The 18384-nt window shown below is 34.7% G+C and overlaps 1 protein-coding gene and 1 pseudogene across 1 annotated transcript; both read left to right on the forward strand.

Moving 5' to 3' along the window:
• Positions 1-5644: 5644 nt before the first annotated feature.
• On the forward strand, positions 5645-7832 carry LOC21395352 (polyphenol oxidase I, chloroplastic). Its single transcript, XM_010102264.2, has one exon. It carries the CDS (start codon positions 5740-5742, stop codon positions 7498-7500), a length of 1761 nt encoding a protein of 586 aa, XP_010100566.1. The 5' UTR covers positions 5645-5739; the 3' UTR covers positions 7501-7832.
• Positions 7833-13541: 5709 nt separating this feature from the next.
• Positions 13542-18105, forward strand: LOC112092330 (annotated as a pseudogene).
• The last annotated feature ends 279 nt before the right edge of the window (positions 18106-18384 follow it).

Consider the following 18384-nt stretch of genomic DNA (forward strand, 5'->3'; position numbering starts at 1 on the left):
TATTATTATATTAATAATAATAATAAAATTATTATATTAATATTAATAATATTTTATTAATAATATTTTATGATTATTTTTATTAATAATAATAATATTATTATTTTATTAATATTATTATTATGGATCTTCTTCGTGCGAACAATCAAACACAGTAATGTAATATTCTTAGAAATTTGAAAAAGATTTATGTATGGAACCAAACACAGTAATGTATTATTCTTAGGAATCATATTACCCTCCATCACTTTCCTGGGAATATGATTTCAACTGATTCCCGCATACCAAACGCCCCCCTAAGTAATACAATGTATACACCCTTCCGATACCCACTAAATTTATAACTGAATTTTAGTAAGAGTTCAAACACCTATTGAGCACCCGTAAGTGGTGGGTTGCTATGATATCCTAGTTTAAAGTTATTGGTTTTTTATATCTATTGGTTTGATTTTTGTTTTTTCTCAAGATAATTAATACTTTAAATAGCTATCAAAACAAGATATATCTAGAACTAATTCTAATAAGAATCCAAGAATGATTTTTTTTCCATATTTTATTGTAGAATTCTAAAAGAAATTCTTTTTTTTAAGTACTTATGTGATGTGAATAACGCATTATGCAAATCACGTTCACAACATTTCTAAACCGCGGATTTCCCATACCAATTAAATAAAAACACCTAACAAAAGGTCATTTAAAAAGAAAAAGTAAAAAGCGTTATTTGTAGATTCGATGTAGATAGACCCGTTTATTTTACCGATTTGAATTTAGAATTCGAGTTTTACTATAGTAAAAAGTTCTAAAAAATAGTCACATTTAACTTTTTTTATTACAGTAAAAAATTCTCACATAAAATCAAATCTCAATTCGAATTAAAAACTCAAATCAACGAATTAAACGTGCTCTTATACACGACAACTTCAATAGCATGCTAAATGTGAGCTCTTACTATTTTACCTAATTGGATTTTAGTTATAAGTTATAACCATGTTAAAATCATGTTATATATTAAACTCTCATATCTAAAATTTTATATAACACCAATGCAATATGTTGCGGACACGGCATTTCTCCATTCTCCATTCTCTGTTCCCCTTTTCCCAAAAAAATTTACTAAAAACAGCATTTGATTAACTTTAATATATTACCAGTATCTATCAACGTGGAGCGTAGTAAAATCAAAGTTGCAACCAACGCCTTTTCAAAAAAAAAAAAAAAAGGCTGCAACCAACGCCCAAAAATATATAACTACTGTGCTTAATAGTATCTATATCAAAATGATCATTTTGGGTTTTGATCAAAAGGTAATAAAAAAGTTAAGAAAATAGACAGCAGAAAAAAAGAAGAAAATAGGATTGGGAAATTAGGACGGGACAGAGTATATGGACAACCAGTACACAACTATCTAAAAAAAAAAAATGTTAGTCAACAACATGGGAATCACGTGGTTAGAAAGATGGGCAATTATTTCTACCTACCCCGATGGCTCTTGGATGTAATAATTGATAGTACTTGGGAATAATCGAGTTTCCTCTACAAAAGTATTATGAAAAAGCAACAAATTGAAATAATAAAATGGAGAAAGGAGGTTTCTTTAATACCAATAATCTTGTGCAAGGGATTATATTCTCTGAACGTTGGACTACAAATTGCTAAACAACAAAAGTGGGTACCGAAAACGAGCCCCATTAGAATATTCATATGTCTCGTGATTACTATTATTATTATTTTTTTTTCACAACTCAAATTTTTTTTTTAATATTACAGTATTTTTTTACACAAAAATTTAAATTCAATTGTTTTATTACAGTAATTTTTATCACATAAAAAAAATTTAGAATATGATTTAATTTGTGGAAATAACACACAGGAGAGCAAAGAGGTCATAATAAAGACTTTGTCTTGGAAAAATGTCTAGTACTACCACGCATTTTTCTCATACAACAGGGAAAACAAATCCTCATCTAAGCATTATCCCGCTCCTATGAAACGATCATTGACAATATAATATATATTTTTGAATGTTAGATATTTTATCACTTTTTGTTTTTGTAAATTGATATTTTATGGCAAATTAAGCCATGTAGAATAAAGGATGGTGATCATTAGTAATAATAGTAACTTTTGTATACTATAACAAATTATAATTCTATCAACTCTTTTTTAGATAAAAGATGTTCTTCACATCATAGTAATGTTTTGAACTACCCTACCAAAATATTCTGATCTCATTCCAAACATAGCTTTTGCGTAAAAGAGTAATTAAAATATGCATGATGACAAAATTAGATATATTTGATTTGACCTTTCTTTTCTGCATGCCTTTGTTTTTTTACCTAGATGCCCAATGTAACGACAGAAACTGGGTTTCCACTGGCAGGGGCTCACAATACCACGTGGCTACATCTACGTGCCTTTTTGAAACACAATAAAATTAACGTACGCGTATATATACCTATTGGATAACAGGATTCAGATTAATGATTTAAAAAGTAAAGTGTACGGATTATGAGTTTTATTTTTTATTTTTGATTTATAATTTTTTAATTAAATAATTACACTAATAAAAGAATATTTATTAAGAGTAAAAATTTAGATTCATACACTCTTAAAAATAAATTCTTTATTTTTTCTTGTTTATTTAAATCTTAATTTTAAAAGAAGCGTTAAACCAATCATACAACACAAAATATAAAAAATTTAAAATACTTTTTAATTGACTTTACATGTTTAAATGAGTCTATAAAATTATGAGGTATATTATGATTGGTATGAGATCATTTACAACATCACGATTGACAGCAGGTCTCAATCTAATACACATTGATGTTAGGATACTGCGAAAGAGGACAGGTTTTTAGGTAGTTAAATGTTGAAATATAAAGATCACGATGATATGGGAACTGAAATCGTAAAGTAGTGGTTGCCATGTGCTGCAATGTCATTAGATATTAGATTCTAATTTCCTTAAAGTTCTCGAATCGTCAGAACATGATAATTGCATCCTCCTTGAAGTCTTAAAACAACATGTGCAAATGCGATACACTATCCAATTTGACTAAAAAAAATCTAGCTAGAAGAATAATAAGTTCTGATTTTTTAAAAATGTTTTTTTTTTTTGAGACTACTATGAGGTAGCTTGAAGCTAAATCTCTTTTTTTCTCAATTACTTTTTGTGAACTTATTATTTTTAGTAACTTTCATCCCTCCCTTAAAAAAAAGAAAAGAAAAAAAAAAAAAAACTTTCATCTCTCATCTTCAAAATGGCGATAAATTTTTAATATTAAACCATGGTAGCTAGTCACATAGTAATCGCACAAAACATGAAAAGATAGCTACATAACGAGCGTGATTATTGCATAAAGTATTGAAAACACCACCGTCAATTTTATAATTATGTGTCGACAAAGATTTGACAATACGTATAGTTCCAAATGTGAGTTAGCCCCGCCCTTTTTCTTTTATTCAACCTCACTCTGCGTGTTAGTCAGACATATTAGTGTGAACGCTAATTGAGATTAAGCATGACACAATATGAACCACATAATTTCCAATGGAAAGAGTTATATCATAGGAACCTAATAACCCCAGCTAAATTTCTCCTTTTGCATCAACCGTTAATATTTTTCCTTCTAATTTAATTTTATTTGCTTACGCACCTTCAATATGTTTCTTTTGGAGCTGCATAAAATAAGTAATAATGATTAGGCTTAATTCTCTTATTTATTTATTTCCTACTTCCTATTTTTATTTTCTAAAATTTTCGAACCATATATACATATATATACACACATTAACTGGGACGTTCTTTGCATAAATTTTTGATATTTAAACGTTTTAAATTCATGTACCTAGATGGTTATAGAAAATGCCTATGAAGTATCCCATCATAACAATCACATCATTGGTTTGATAGGATTAGAAACTTTATCATTAATTGTCCAAAGAACATTGATTCCACAACTTACATATATAAATATGATCTGGTATATGAGTCACTCATCGTGCTGATTATGGTCCAATATAGGGACTTTGACACTTTTGTGTTATTGACAAAAATCACTTTAATGTCCCCCGCGTTTTTCATAATATTAAAATATCTTGATGTTTTTGAAAAACATCACTTTGATATCTTAAGGCCATTTCTAGTTTTACAATTTTATGTCTTAAACAATTCCGCTTTAAAAATGTCTGGGTACGTTTTTTATATTATGAAAAAAGACTACCAAAGTGATTTTTTCAAATAAAAGGCTTAAGTCACTTCACCTAGCAATATATTTTAAACAAAAATATATAGATATTTTTGATGGCCACATTATTTCCATGGTTGTGAAAATAAGTGGAATGACAAGAGAGAGGGAATAATAACCAGGAGGAGGAAGTGAACGAGTGAGATCTTTATCTATCTCAGCCATGTACACGATCTACTTTTAATTCAACACGTGATTGGCACAATTAAACAATTAATCCCTATTAAAAAAAAAATCTCCCAACCACTCACGAGCAATATCCAGAGAGTAATCATTATAAAAGAAAACATTCAGCCTTCCTATTGTCATTGCAATATCCACAGCAAAATCCAAATAGCAATGTGGCATCTCTGCCCCTCACTCAGCCACTCACGGTCACTGGTTCCTCCACTACCACTTCCTTGTGCCCTTTCCCTCGTAACAACTCTATCCTTAACACCAAACGCATAGAATCCCACCACTTCCTCGTGCTGATTATGGTCCAATATAGGGAAAAATTCACTTTGACACCTTCGTGTTATTGACAAAAATCACTTTAATGCGCCACGCGTTTATCATAATATTAAAATATCTTGATGTTTTTGAAAAACATCGGTTGTGTTTAGAGTTGTTTTTATTTTTGTTTTTCACGTTTTTCAAGAAAAAAAAATGAAAACAGGAGAGAAACGTCGTTTGACACAATTAAAAACAAAAAACGGAAATGAAAACGATTTTTCAGTTTAGTGTAAAATGAGAAAGAAATGAAAAATGACTTTTAGTCGTTTTTCATTTTTTGTTTTCATTTTTTCCTCTCTCTAGTAGAAAGAGAGAGAGACATTAATGAATTTTTTTATATTAAAAATAATCTCTTGATAAAACTACCAAACACTTTTTTAAAAATGATTTGTGTATGAGATTGAAAACGTTTTCATTTTCATTTTTATACAAAAAAATAAAATCATTTTGAAGCGAGTTCTAAACACACCCATCATTTTGATATCTTAAGGCCATTTCTAGTTTTACCAATCAATAAGAATATTATCTCTCACAATTTTATGTCTGAAACAAGACCTCAGAGTATCAAAGTTCCGTTTTAAAAATTTCTGGGTACGTTTTTAATATTATGAAAAATGACTACCAAAGTGATTTTTTCAAATAAAAGGCTTAAGTCACTTCACGTAGCAATATATTTTAAACAAAAATATATAGATATTTTTGATGGCCACATTATTTCCATGGTTGTGAAAATAAGTGGAATGACAAGAGAGAGGAAATATTAACCAGGAGGAGGAAGTGAAAGAGTGAGATCTTTATCTAACTCAGCCACGTGCACATCTACTTTTAATTCAACACGTGATTGGCATAATTAAACAATTCATCCCTATTAAAAAAAAATAAAATTTTTCTCCCAACCACTCACGAGCAATATCCAGAGAGTAATCCTTATAAAAGAAAAAATTCAGCTTTCCTCTTGCCATTGCAATATCCACAGCAAAATCCAAATAGCAATATGGCATCTCTGCCCCTCACTCAGCCACTCACGATCACTGGTTCCTCCACTACCACTTCCTTGTGTCCTTTCCCTCGTAACAACTCTATCCTTAACACCAAACGCAGAGAAGCCCACGTAAGGAGATCACTCTCAAGCAATGCCGGTTCCGAAGAGGCATCATCACAATGGCCTCAACTCGGAAAGGTCGACCGGAGGAATGTGCTCCTCGGCCTCGGTATTACCGGGGTTGGATCCAACCCTCTCGCCATGGCGGACCCAATAGCCGCACCAGACTTGACTAAATGTGGCAATGCTGAGTTGTCCGACGGCACTGTCCTACCAGTCGACTGTTGTCCACCAACAGCCTTAGAGATCATAGATTTCAAGCCACCACCTTTTACGAAGTTGCGAGTTAGGCCAGTGGCTCACAAGGTTGACAAAGAGTACATAGCCAAGTACAACAAAGCTTTGTCACTCATGAAAGCTTTGCCCGACACTGATCCGAGGAGCTTCTCGCAACAGGCTGATGTTCATTGTGCCTACTGCAACAGTGCCTACGATCAGACTGGCTATCCTGGTGTTGAACTCCAAGTTCATAACTCTTGGCTCTTCTATCCCTTCCACCGCTGGTACTTGTACTTCTACGAGAGGATCTTGGGGAAGCTCATCGGTGATCCGACTTTCGCTATTCCTTTTTGGAACTGGGACCATCCCGACGGCATGAAAATGCCGTCCATGTTTACCTCCGATACAAGCTCCGCGCTCTATGACGTGAACCGAAGCCCATCGCATCAGCCTCCCTACGTGATCGATCTCGATTACAGCCCGTCACAAGACGCCGGAAAACCGGCGAAGCCTTATAAGCAGCAGGTGGACGAGAATCTCACCACGATGTATAAGCAAATGGTGTCTGGTGCCAATACACAGTCGCTTTTCTTCGGTGGCGACTATAGGGCCGGGGAACCGCCAGAAAACAGCCCCGGTAGCGTAGAGAGTAGACCCCACATACCCCTCCATATTATTTGTGGGAATGAGAATAACAAAAATGGCGAGGACATGGGGAACTTCTACTCGGCGGGACGAGATCCGTTGTTCTACTGTCACCACGGCAACGTCGACAGGATGTGGAGTCTTTGGAAACAGCTACCGGGGAAGAAGAAAAACGATATCACCGACCCTGATTGGCTTAACGCCACGTTTTTATTCTACGACGAGAATGCGAAGCTCGTGCGTGTTAAGGTCGCGGGCTGCCTCGACACTAAGAAGCTCGGCTACGTCTACGAACAAGTCGACCTTCCATGGCTGAAAAAGAAGCCAAAGTCAAAAAAGGTGGCAAAATTGGCTGTTGGAGCAGCAATCGCTGCCGAGTCGACCAAGGGCCTGACCCCGCTCTCCGCTTTTCCCATAGCGCTGAAGAAGGCGATAACGGTGAAGGTGCCAAGGCCGAAGAAGGGGAGGAGCAAGGCGGAGAAGGAAGAGGAAGAGGAAATATTGGTGATTGAGGGGATCGACTACGACAAGAGTACGGCTGTGAAGTTTGATGTGTACGTGAACGACGAGGATGAGGCTGGGCCGGAGAAGTCGGAGTTTGCTGGGAGCTTTGTGACGGTGCCACACAACACAAAGAACAAGGAGAAAACGTACACAAAATTGAAGCTTGGAATAACAGAGTTGCTGGAGGACGTGGGAGCTGATGACGATGAAGATGTGTTGGTCACTTTGGTGCCCAAATCTGGTAACGTTACCGTTGGTGGTGTTAAGATTGTTTACGAATATTAAAGATTAAGATCCATTAATTAGCATTATCAATCTCCAAAACGCTGTGTATGTTGGGCATGTGTACTTGTCATAATCGTTCTTTTGGGCGTGGTTGATAAATAATTGTTTCTTAAAGAGTTGTGTCAAGTGGAGCACTCAGGCGCTATCGCTGTTCTGGGGTTGCATTTGTCGACTTTTTTTTCTGGTTGGGCTGCTTTATTTTTCAGGTTTGTCTTGTGTACCATTATGAGTACTAACTCTGCCTTTTACTTTCAGCAGCGTGCTCTAGATATGTTGCTTGTTTGGCAACGGACATGAATAAAAGTTGTACTTCCTGATTTTTTTTCCCTCCATAAGAACTGAGTATAAATTAAAGTATATCGCGGGATATAGATTCTAAAAAGAGATTAGGAAGAAAAATAGAGATCAAAACGAAAAGGTAAAGTCTCGTGGTGGTGCATATGGCATTTGTGGTTGGTTTCCAACAAAGTGGAGGGTAATATAGATATTAGGTTGTTTGGTTGCTAGATGATGTCATGATTCGAATTATTGTTTGTGATTCGTTATAATAATTGAATGGTATGAAATAATGTTGGTTTTACAATAATTGAATGGGAACATATATATATATATATATATATAAATGATTATAATATCACCTAATAAAAAACATGAGCCAAAGAAATCATATATTGAATTAAAAATATATAATTGAAACTCAATTTTCCACGTAGGAACTACTGTGTTGAGTCTTTGACTAAGGTTGTTTTCGCGGAAGGATTATAGACATAGCACATATGATTAGTCAAGTATTTGGAAAAGCTTTTTTAGGTTTCTATTTATACCATTCCTATTTCCCCAAGATTTCCAATTTTTCCAATCCTCTCGGTTGGGCTTTCAAAGTGTACTAATTGAGATACCTTTAACCTTTTTAGTCAAATTACTATACTAACAAAAAAGTATGAATTAAGAATGAGAGATAAAAATCTACACTCATATGCGGTAAATTTTACAATTTTTTTTCTCTCTTTCTTTTTTTCTATAATGATAGAATACATTTCCGTTCCCTCGTGATATATTAATCTTTTTTTTTTTTCTCAACAAAAAGGAGATTATTGGTGTTACTCTACCCTATTTTGTTCATCAATTTAGAAATCTTAGGATCCGTGGAAAAAACCTGACCTAATTCTATTTGAAAAATGTAAATGATGTTTTTACTGATGCTACCACACATCAAATACCGCATAACAAACTTGTTGGGCAGGGGTCTTAAGGTGGAGCTAGATCCCGAGAGAGAAGAAATAACGCATTTTTTATCGATACGTGATATATTATCGTTTAAATAATGTAATTATTAATCTTTATTCCATACACATACATATAGAACATAGTGGTCTGTCTCGCACTTCACAATTTTGATTCAACTGCCCAAAAGCAATGTAATTATCGTTTAAAAAATTCCCCTAAAATATATTAAAGTAGCGTGTGCACTTTGAAATTTGGATAAGCTTTTTCTCCACATCTAATTTTCATAAAACATAAACGGGACTTTCCAGTAACTTAGCAATAAGAGGACACCGATAACCAAAAAGAACAGAAAAAATTGCAGGAAGTTTTGCCCTCAAGGAATATTGCGATTGATACATATATTTTAGGCAGATTTGAGTTGCTTAATTAAGACACAACACAAACACCACAGAAATTTGATCACGCAAGAGATATATAAGAAGATCAAAAACAACGAAAAAGAAACATATATGCAAATGAAAAATTTACAAGCTTAAACAAAATTATACCGGCTCACAAATATATAGATGTAAGTTACCTGCTAGTTATGAAGACTATCCGTCCGTTCTGATTTGTGCAATATCGTTTATTCTGAGCTCTGACCATATTGCTATAAATAGTACAACAAACTCCTCCAAACAAATTGCAACAAAACAAATGTTACTCAGTAGACAGCTGGAATTGCGGTGATTAGCATGATAATTTACTTGTAAGTGTGGAAATTAAGCATATGGAGCACTTGATCCTGAAAAGTTTAGCATATTAACCCCATAATGTTTGCAAATTATAGATGTACTATTATATATATAATGATTTTTCTTGGCCGTCCATTTTCGCCCCTTTTAGCGGTACTGACGTTAGTACACCATCTCTAACGCAGTACAATGTAGTACGACTTTTCCAACTTTTTGCTTTAAATTATTAATTCTATGCATTTTTAGGGAAGTTAAACTTGTAAGCATTTGGTTTGTAGGTTGCAATAATTGACTAAAAAAAAAATTAATTAGGGTCCGTTTAGTTTCTTAATTTAAATTAAGATGTGATTTTATGTGAGAGTTTTTTACTGTAGTAAAAAAGTTAGATGTCACTATTTCTAATAATTTTTTACTGTTATAAAACTCGAATTGGTGAAATAAACATGATCTTAATTACTCATTTTTCTTTTTGAAAAATATTCCAAGTTTTTTTTAGGGTGAAAACAAAAGTATATAATTTAGTTCAAATAACTTAATCCATCTAAATTCAGTACCAAATGAACTTCATGGTGATTCAATGACGCAAGTTTGCATACTATCGTAGTCTAAACAACATTTTAGCAGTGTATAGTGCTTTATTTATTTTGAAAATAGTTATTGATCACATATTGTAACGCCCGGCAAAACTAAAGTGAAGGTTTATGCTTAATTATGTGAAATTGAGGTTATTAGTGTGCCAAATTAAATATTTGAGAATAAATATTAATATTTTTAGTCATGAAATTTAATTTTACGACATTTTGATTATTTTTAAAATTTTTCATCTTTACCGAAACTTTTTGAATTACATTTTTACCTCCCACTTTGAGAAATCACGTGACTTCAGCAAGGAACATTTTGGAATGTTCATTAGCTTCCAACGCACCGCTTGAGAGGTTCCAGACACATTAGTGGGTTTATGTAACATTAACACATTAATATTTCCTTCACCCAATTTCTCTTTTACGTTTCCCTTTCTTTCTTTTGCTCATTTTCTGCAGAAAAAAGAAACACCAGCCCTCTTTTTCTCTCTCTCTCTCTCGTCAAATTAAAACCACAGAGGAACCACAAAATCTTGAGTGAATCTTGAAAGAAATTTAACCAACTGGTAGAAATTTGAAGTTTTTGAAGCAAACCAACTTGGAAATCAGATTTAGGGTTCCACTTTTGGTCTGCAATTTTGTAGGTCCTCGGAACAATTAGAGCGAGAACAAGGAGGTGCAAGTATTGGGAGAATAGTTCAGTAGATATTTTCCTGATGAGGTAGGATTTTTCTTCCTTCCTCTTGTAAAGCCTGTTACTTAACAGTTTGGCCTTGAGATGATTTGGGACATGAATTATAAATTCTGAGTATTTAAGCTACGTTTTATGTATTTCACTAGTAGATTGAATTTCTATTATACTGTTGGAACTAGTAAATGAAGAAATATTTAAGTTGTTTGTGTTTAATATTGAAAAGGACATGATTTTGGTAATCATGTGAACTATTTTAGTATATAACATAATTTGGTTTAGAGTTGCTGAGCGGTTCTAGTATCTCATAGAGATTACTATAAATTAGCTTCAAGATATAAGGTGAATTAAATTTCTGTATTAACTCTACTGCACCATTTGTCTCAGTGTTGTAATATTTCAAGTAAAATAGTGTCCTCAGACTGTTTTAATTATTTATAAGTTTTTTTAAGCTCTCGCGTTATTTTATTATTATTTTCTAATCAATCTCGTTTTTACAGATTTAGAATATTAAATCCTGATTTATTTTATATTTATTTTTAATTAGCCGCGTCCCGTTTTCGGGGCGTGACACCTATATGTGGATTGAATCTCTTCCTACCAACGCTAGTCCATAAATTAAGTAGTTAATTTACCAAATACGGATATTGTATGGCGATGTGGATAGATGTCACGATCCAAATCAGGGACTAATGACTAAATTGAAAGTATATATAAAATTTCAAGGAACCATAACATTCGATAAAATTGTCCATTAAAAAATTAGAAACAAATAATATTAGTTTCAGAATCTCTAAAATAAGAAAAAAAATACTAAAAGATAAATTCAAAATTTCAAATTAATATATTCAATAATATATCCTTTTTAAATAAACAAAGTCCAACTGCGAAGCCTTAATTATAATCAGTAGTTTCATAACAAAAGAAAAAAAAAACAGAAAGTTTGTACTGGGAAGTACCACTCTACATATCATCCATGTACCTGCACGACCACAGTCATAGCTAAGAGTTAGAAATAGAATAAATATACTAGTTGGATGAGGAAGAGGACCCATACATAAATAATAGTACGGAGAAATGTTAGTATCACTTTTTTGTCACTTTCTATATTTATTGAGCTTTCCTTTTGTTCAATTTTCTTAATGAAAACAACTTTTAGAAAAAAAAAAAGATATGTTATTACATTTAATCTACTTTTAGAAAAAAAAAAGATATGTTATTACATTTAATCTACTTTTAGGAAAAAAAAAAGGAAATGTTATTACATTTAATCCACTTTTAGGAAAAAAAAGATATGTTATTACATTTAAACAAGAAATGAGATAATTAAATCCGCGCATGAAATAGTGAACACGAGACGCTAGCATTTCACATATAACAATAATCAAATTGTAGGGATAGTTGGATAAACATTTCGTCAATAAGGGTGAGCACACCCTGCCAAATAGAGAATCCATTTACTCACCTTTCGATTTTCTTATTATTATATTGAAGGCCTGCATGGTTATTAGACCATTCCAAAACATTCACAAACCATCAAGATTGAAAATTTATCATAAATCTATATTGAAAAATTATAATAAATCAAATAGAAAGTCAAATATATACATATTATAATGACTTGTCAAATCATATATCTATATTGTTATTAATACAGAAGAAAGAATGGAGAAAAGAGTGATCCGTTATTACCTAAATAGACAACCTGTGAAAGAGTACATATATACATGTAGCAATCTTCGTATAACTATACTCGATGAGTATGTAGATGGCCATAGAGGAGTCCATCAGCGCGCTGCGTATTGTTGAAGCTCGCAGCAAAATATATAATACTCCACAATGACACAGATTTGTACAGTTTGAAAAACATTTGAGAAGGCGAACCATGCAGTTCGTTTATAAGACCACTAAAATCACTAAAAACTAAATATATCAAATTTAATTTAATTAAATAAAAATTTGATAGCATAACAACTAATTTTCGTTATTATTAGAATCCAAATTTTTTGAGCTACTAAAAACAGTTTTTAAATAGATTCCGACTTGCCATAACTACAAGACATGCCACCCTTGCACAATTATATATCAAATCATAATTTCATATCCAGTGAAGTCGCCAAATTAAAAGCAATTTTTGATAATCGCATAAAATCACAAAATATACATAAATGTTATCATCAGCGATTTAAAAGGTTAGATATCAACATATATAATTTCATCATTAAAAGCATTTCCAACATCAATCATGTAATTTCTAAATTCATACACACACACACACACAAATCATCTTAACATAAGGGCAAATCAAATAGTTTAATTACTAATTGATTTTATAAAATATCATAAAAATGAGTAATGGAATCCCTACCGTTTTAGTCCACAACATTTAGTGGTGAAAGAAATTAGTCCGGTTCACAAAAATGAAATGAGCGTCAAAAATTTGAATCACCAATCTAACCTTTGAAATCTCATTTCACAATTTCAACACCACGAACGCGTCCGAGAGGTTGAGAATCAAACATTGGGTGTCTGGATCAACTGTTGATCGGTCAATCTCACTAATCAATGAGCATTGATTGATGTTAGACGACGGTGTCTCCGGTTCCCGTCGTTTTGAGGACGTTTCAAGTTCACGGCGATATTAATTTTGGTCAATTTTGTCAGGAACTACACGAATTTGAAACTCAATGGTGGTGACGAGGATTACTCTAGAATTTAGCATTTCGGCTGTTCAACCCTAAAAGTGAGTGAAGAATTTTGAAGATCAGGCTACTAGGAGCTTGCTGACCTTGATCACGGGGTCCGAGAATGCCGGGATTTACGGTGGATAGTGGCCTCGTGATGGTGGAGAATCCAGCGGTAGTTTTTTTGGCGACTGTTGAGGCAGGAGGAGTAGTTGGTTTTGATCAGAACAAGAATCACCTGATTTCGTTCTCGGATGAGAGGAAGTTATGAAGTTTAAAAATAGAAACTTTTTAGCAATTTCTCGCCTAGATTCTAGAGGAGTTGGACCACCCCAACATGGTTCCGCGCTCAGCTCTGTGAGAGCTTTCCAACAGCACGTATATATAATGATAATAAAATTTAGATCACTAGTTTAATCTTTAATTTCAAAAATAGAGTTTAAGCAATGATATGACACGTATATAAAAATTTTAAAATACTATTTAGCTGCTTTTACGTGTTTAATTGTTTGAGTCTATAATATTACGATATATTTTTTTAATTAGTTAGAGACAATTCGAGACATTAAGATTGATAGCGGATTTCGTTCTGATACTCATTGATATTAGGATTTCAGTGAAAAGAGAGTGGTTTTTCGGACGTAATTACCACTCAAACTTTTTTGTTATATTGTTTTCTCTTATATTAAAAAAAAAACTTTTTTGTTATATTGTTTTCTCTTATATTAAAAAAAAAATTTGAGTTGTGAAAATAACACACTCTAAATGTCTAATTTATATGAAGATCATGTGAATGGATACTAAAAAGATGGTTGCCATGTTCTGCAATGTCATCAGATATTAATTAGATTCTTACGTCTGTAATGGTTCTCGAATAGTCAAGAACTTCATAATCGCAGTCTCTTTGAAATCTTAAAACAAAAAGTGCAAATGTAATACACGATCGAATTTGACTTTAAAAAATCATTAGAAGAATAATACGTACTAATTTGTTTTTGATAAAAAATTTCAGACTACTGAGAGGAAGCTTTAAGCTAAATCTCTTCTTTTGCCAATTGTTTTATTAAATTATTATTAGTAGCTTTCATCTGCAATCTCAAAACTGGTGATAATTTTTAATATTGAACCATGATAGTTACATGGTAATTACTTCAAAGTATTAAAAAAACTAGTCACATAAAACGTGAAATATTTTAAATTTTTAAAGATGTCGATTCCCTAAGGACAATTATAGGGAACAGTTTACACCATATTTCATAACTTTTATCAACTTGACCATGTGATTATTCTATCAAGCAGCAGCAGCAGCAGTAATTGTTACAAATGTTGTTTTGGTATTTTAAGGTCCTTTCTCGGGACATGAAAATTATTTACTTTTGTTAATCAATAAGAATTTAGAATAGCTTGGTCATTTTATTCATTTTATGTCCTAAAAATGACCTCAAGTATCAAAGTGACATTTTTAAAAACTTCAAGGTATCTTTTTAATATTATGAAAAACATAATACCAAATTGATTTTTCCAAGTAACACATGGTACTAAGGTGATTATTATCCTTCAATCTAATAATTTTAATCACTTTATTTTTCTAGTATACAGTAAGCTTCCAACTGAGCTGCGCGAGTTGGCTTTAGTCATTTCTTCTTGCAATATATATGCTTCATTCACAATTACATAGTTATCTCTGACGGCCACATTATTCAAATGGTTGTGAAAATAAGTGGAATGACAGAGGGTGGAGAGATTAAGGAGGAGAAAGTGAAAGAGTGAGAGTTATAGTCTGTTTGATTTATACGTTTAAACTAGTGATATTTGATTCTAACATTTTAAATTTAAATTTTTTGTTAGAAGAAAATACTGTAACAGAATCAAAATCATGTATTTAAACGTATGAAACAATCAACTCTTTAGTTGTCTGCGAGATAAAAATAAACAGCGGGCAATTAGATTAAACGGAAATATTATAATAAATTCAAATATATAAGATTCCCGTCCGAAGTTAGTGCTTGAAATGAAGTAGCATATGATGTAATATATAAGATTCAACAGAGCCTAAAGTTTCTTCTCGTCTAATTCAACCAATTATTTTACTCTTAATTCAACACGTGATTGGAAAAAAAATATTATATTTTTAATCCAGGAAACCAGAGTAATCCCTATTAAAAAGCGCTCTCTCCCTTCCCCATGTTATTGCATCCACAGCAAAATCCAAAGAGCAGCGTGGCATCTCCCCCCTCACTCAACTACTCACGATCACGAGTTCCTCAACTACCACTTCCTTGTGTCCTTTTCCTCGTAACAAATCTACCCTTAACACGGCCAAACGCAGACAATCCCACGTAAGGAGATCAATCTCATGCAATGCCAGTTCCGATGAGACACCAACAAAACGGCGCCCTCAACTCGGAAAGGTTGACCGGAGGAACGTCCTCATCGGTCTCGGCATTACGGGGATTGGATCCAACCCTCTCGCCATGGCCGACCCAATAGCTGCACCAGACTTGACTAAATGTGGCACTGCTGAGTTGTCTAACGGCACTATCCTATTTAGTGTTATAACTTTGGGCCGGCTGGCTGTCCGAATCCCAATTTTTTTGGGTTCGGCGGGCAGTCTCAAATTTTTTAGGCTCGGCGGACAGCCCAAAGGCCGGCCCGTCCATTGTCCATTTTTGGGCTCAGGCTTAGACTGCCTGAAAATGGACAAATCGCCGGAGTCCGCCACTGTGAGATCGCCGTCAACCATCGTCTGCCGGAATTGTTTTAAATTTTTTCACTCCGGCCCGAGTTGCCCGAAGTCCGAGCCCGACCAACGGCTATTATTTTTGACCGTGGCGCCCGACCCGACCCGAAGCATGTCCAACGATTTTTTTAATCCATTTTTACCGTTGCACGATTTTCTGCCCGAACCCGAACCGCCGAGAAAAAAATGGCCGTTAGATCCGAATTTGGGGGGAAAAAATTAATTTTTTAACCCAAAAATTTTCTTATAAATACTCTTCATCCCCTAAATATTTTTCTCACTCAAACTCTCTCAATCCCTCTTAATTTCTCTCTATCTCTCTTAATTTTTCTCAATTTCTCTCACAATTTTTTTAAAAACTATCACAATATCTTAAAGCTCTTTCTCTTAAATCACTCTTATTTTTTTATAATGAATTTTTTTTATTATAGTGGTATTTCTGTTGATACTTAATATAACGTAGAAGAAAGATAATTTTTCACTAATAAATTTATTACTCAGGAATCTGTTAATCCGAGCCCTCGTAAACGTATTGGAGAGATTGTGGTCGCAACTGGGATTGTTGTCCACCAACATCCATAGAGACCACAGATTTCAAGTTACCCGCCGTTACCGAGTTCCGAGTCAGACCTGCGGCTCACAAGGTTGACAAGGAGTGCATAGCCAAGTACAACAAAGCTTTGTCACTCATGAAAGCTTTCCCCGACACTGATCTGCGGAGCTTCTCGCAACAGGCTGATGTTCATTGTGCCTACTGCAACAGTGCCTACGGCCAGACTGGCTATCCTGGTGTTGAACTCCAAGTTCATAACTCTTGGCTCTTCTTTCCCTTCCACCGCTGGTACTTGTACTTCTTCGAGAGGATCTTGGGGAAGCTCATCGGTGATCCGACTTTCGCTATTCCGTTTTGGAATTGGGACCATCCCGACGGCATGACAATGCCGTCCATGTTTACCTCCGATACAAGCTCCGCGTTCTATGACGTGAACCGGAGCGCATCGCCGGAAAATGATGCCGGCAAACCGGCGAAGGCTTTTGAGGAACAGGTGGAGGAGAACATGACAGTCATGTATCGGCAAATGGTATCCGGTGCCAATACACAGTCGCTTTTCTTCGGTGGCGACTATAGGGCCGGGGATGCGCCTGAAAACTCGCCCGGTTCCATTGAGAATAGCCCCCACATACCCATCCATATTATTTGTGGGAATGAGAACAACACAAATGGCGAGGACATGGGGAACTTCTACTCGGCGGGCCGAGATCCAATGTTTTACGCTCACCACGGCAATGTCGACAGAATGTGGAATCTTTGGAAACATATACCGGGGAAGACGAGAACCCATTTCACCGACTCTGACCGGCTTAACTCCACGTTTTTATTCTACAACGAGAACGCAAAGCTCGTTCGTCTGAAGGTCGGAGACTGCCTCGAAAAAGTGGACATTCCATGGTTGAATAAGAAGCCGAAGCCAAAGGCAAAGGATTCTAGCATGTCAAAAAAGGTGGCGAAATCGGCGATTGGCGCAGCTATCGCCGCCGCCTAGTGGGCCAAGGGGCTGACTCCGCTCACCGTTTTTCCAATAGCTTTGGAGAAGGCGATAACGATGACGGTGTCGAGGCTGAAGAAGGGGAGGAGCAAGGCGGAGAAGGAAGAGAGAGGAAATACTGGTCATTGAGGGGATCGACTACGACCGGAGTACGGTTGTGAAGTTTGACGTTTATGTGAACGACGAGGATGAGATTGGGCCAGACAAGTCGGAGTTTGCTGGGAGCTTTTCAGCGGTGCCACACAACACAAAGAACAAGGAGAAGACCAACACAAAGTTGAAGCCTGGAATAACGGAGTTGCTGGAGGACGTGGGGTGCTGATCATGACGAGAGTGTTTTGGTGACTTTGGTGCCAAAATCCGTTGGTGGGATTAGGTTTTTTTCGAATCTTGAAGGTTAAGATCCTAGCAATATCTATCTTGCAAACCTACTGTGTGTTAATGTGCATGTGTTTTTGTCGTATTAGTTCTTTTGGGCGCGGGAGTCCAAAAGAGTTGTGTCACTTTGGCATTGTCCTCTTCCTAATTTCCTTTTAAGTTTTCTTCTTGTTGCGGCTTTATTTTTTAGGTTTATCTTGTATGTCATTGTGATTATGCTACTTGTTAGGATTTTGTTAGTCGTCAATGTTTTGGCGATGAGTTCTAAAAATTCAAAAACAGGTACTTTTGTTAAGTGACGT

This window comes from Morus notabilis, unplaced genomic scaffold, assembly GCF_000414095.1.
Source record: "Morus notabilis unplaced genomic scaffold, ASM41409v2 Scaffold1428, whole genome shotgun sequence".
In the NCBI taxonomy this organism is placed as follows: Eukaryota; Viridiplantae; Streptophyta; class Magnoliopsida; order Rosales; family Moraceae; genus Morus; species Morus notabilis.

What these genes read in the sequence shown, in the direction of transcription:
- LOC21395352 (XM_010102264.2), top strand. Translation starts at nt 5,740, where the DNA reads ATGGCATCTCTGCCCCTCACTCAGCCACTCACGATCACTGGTTCCTCC.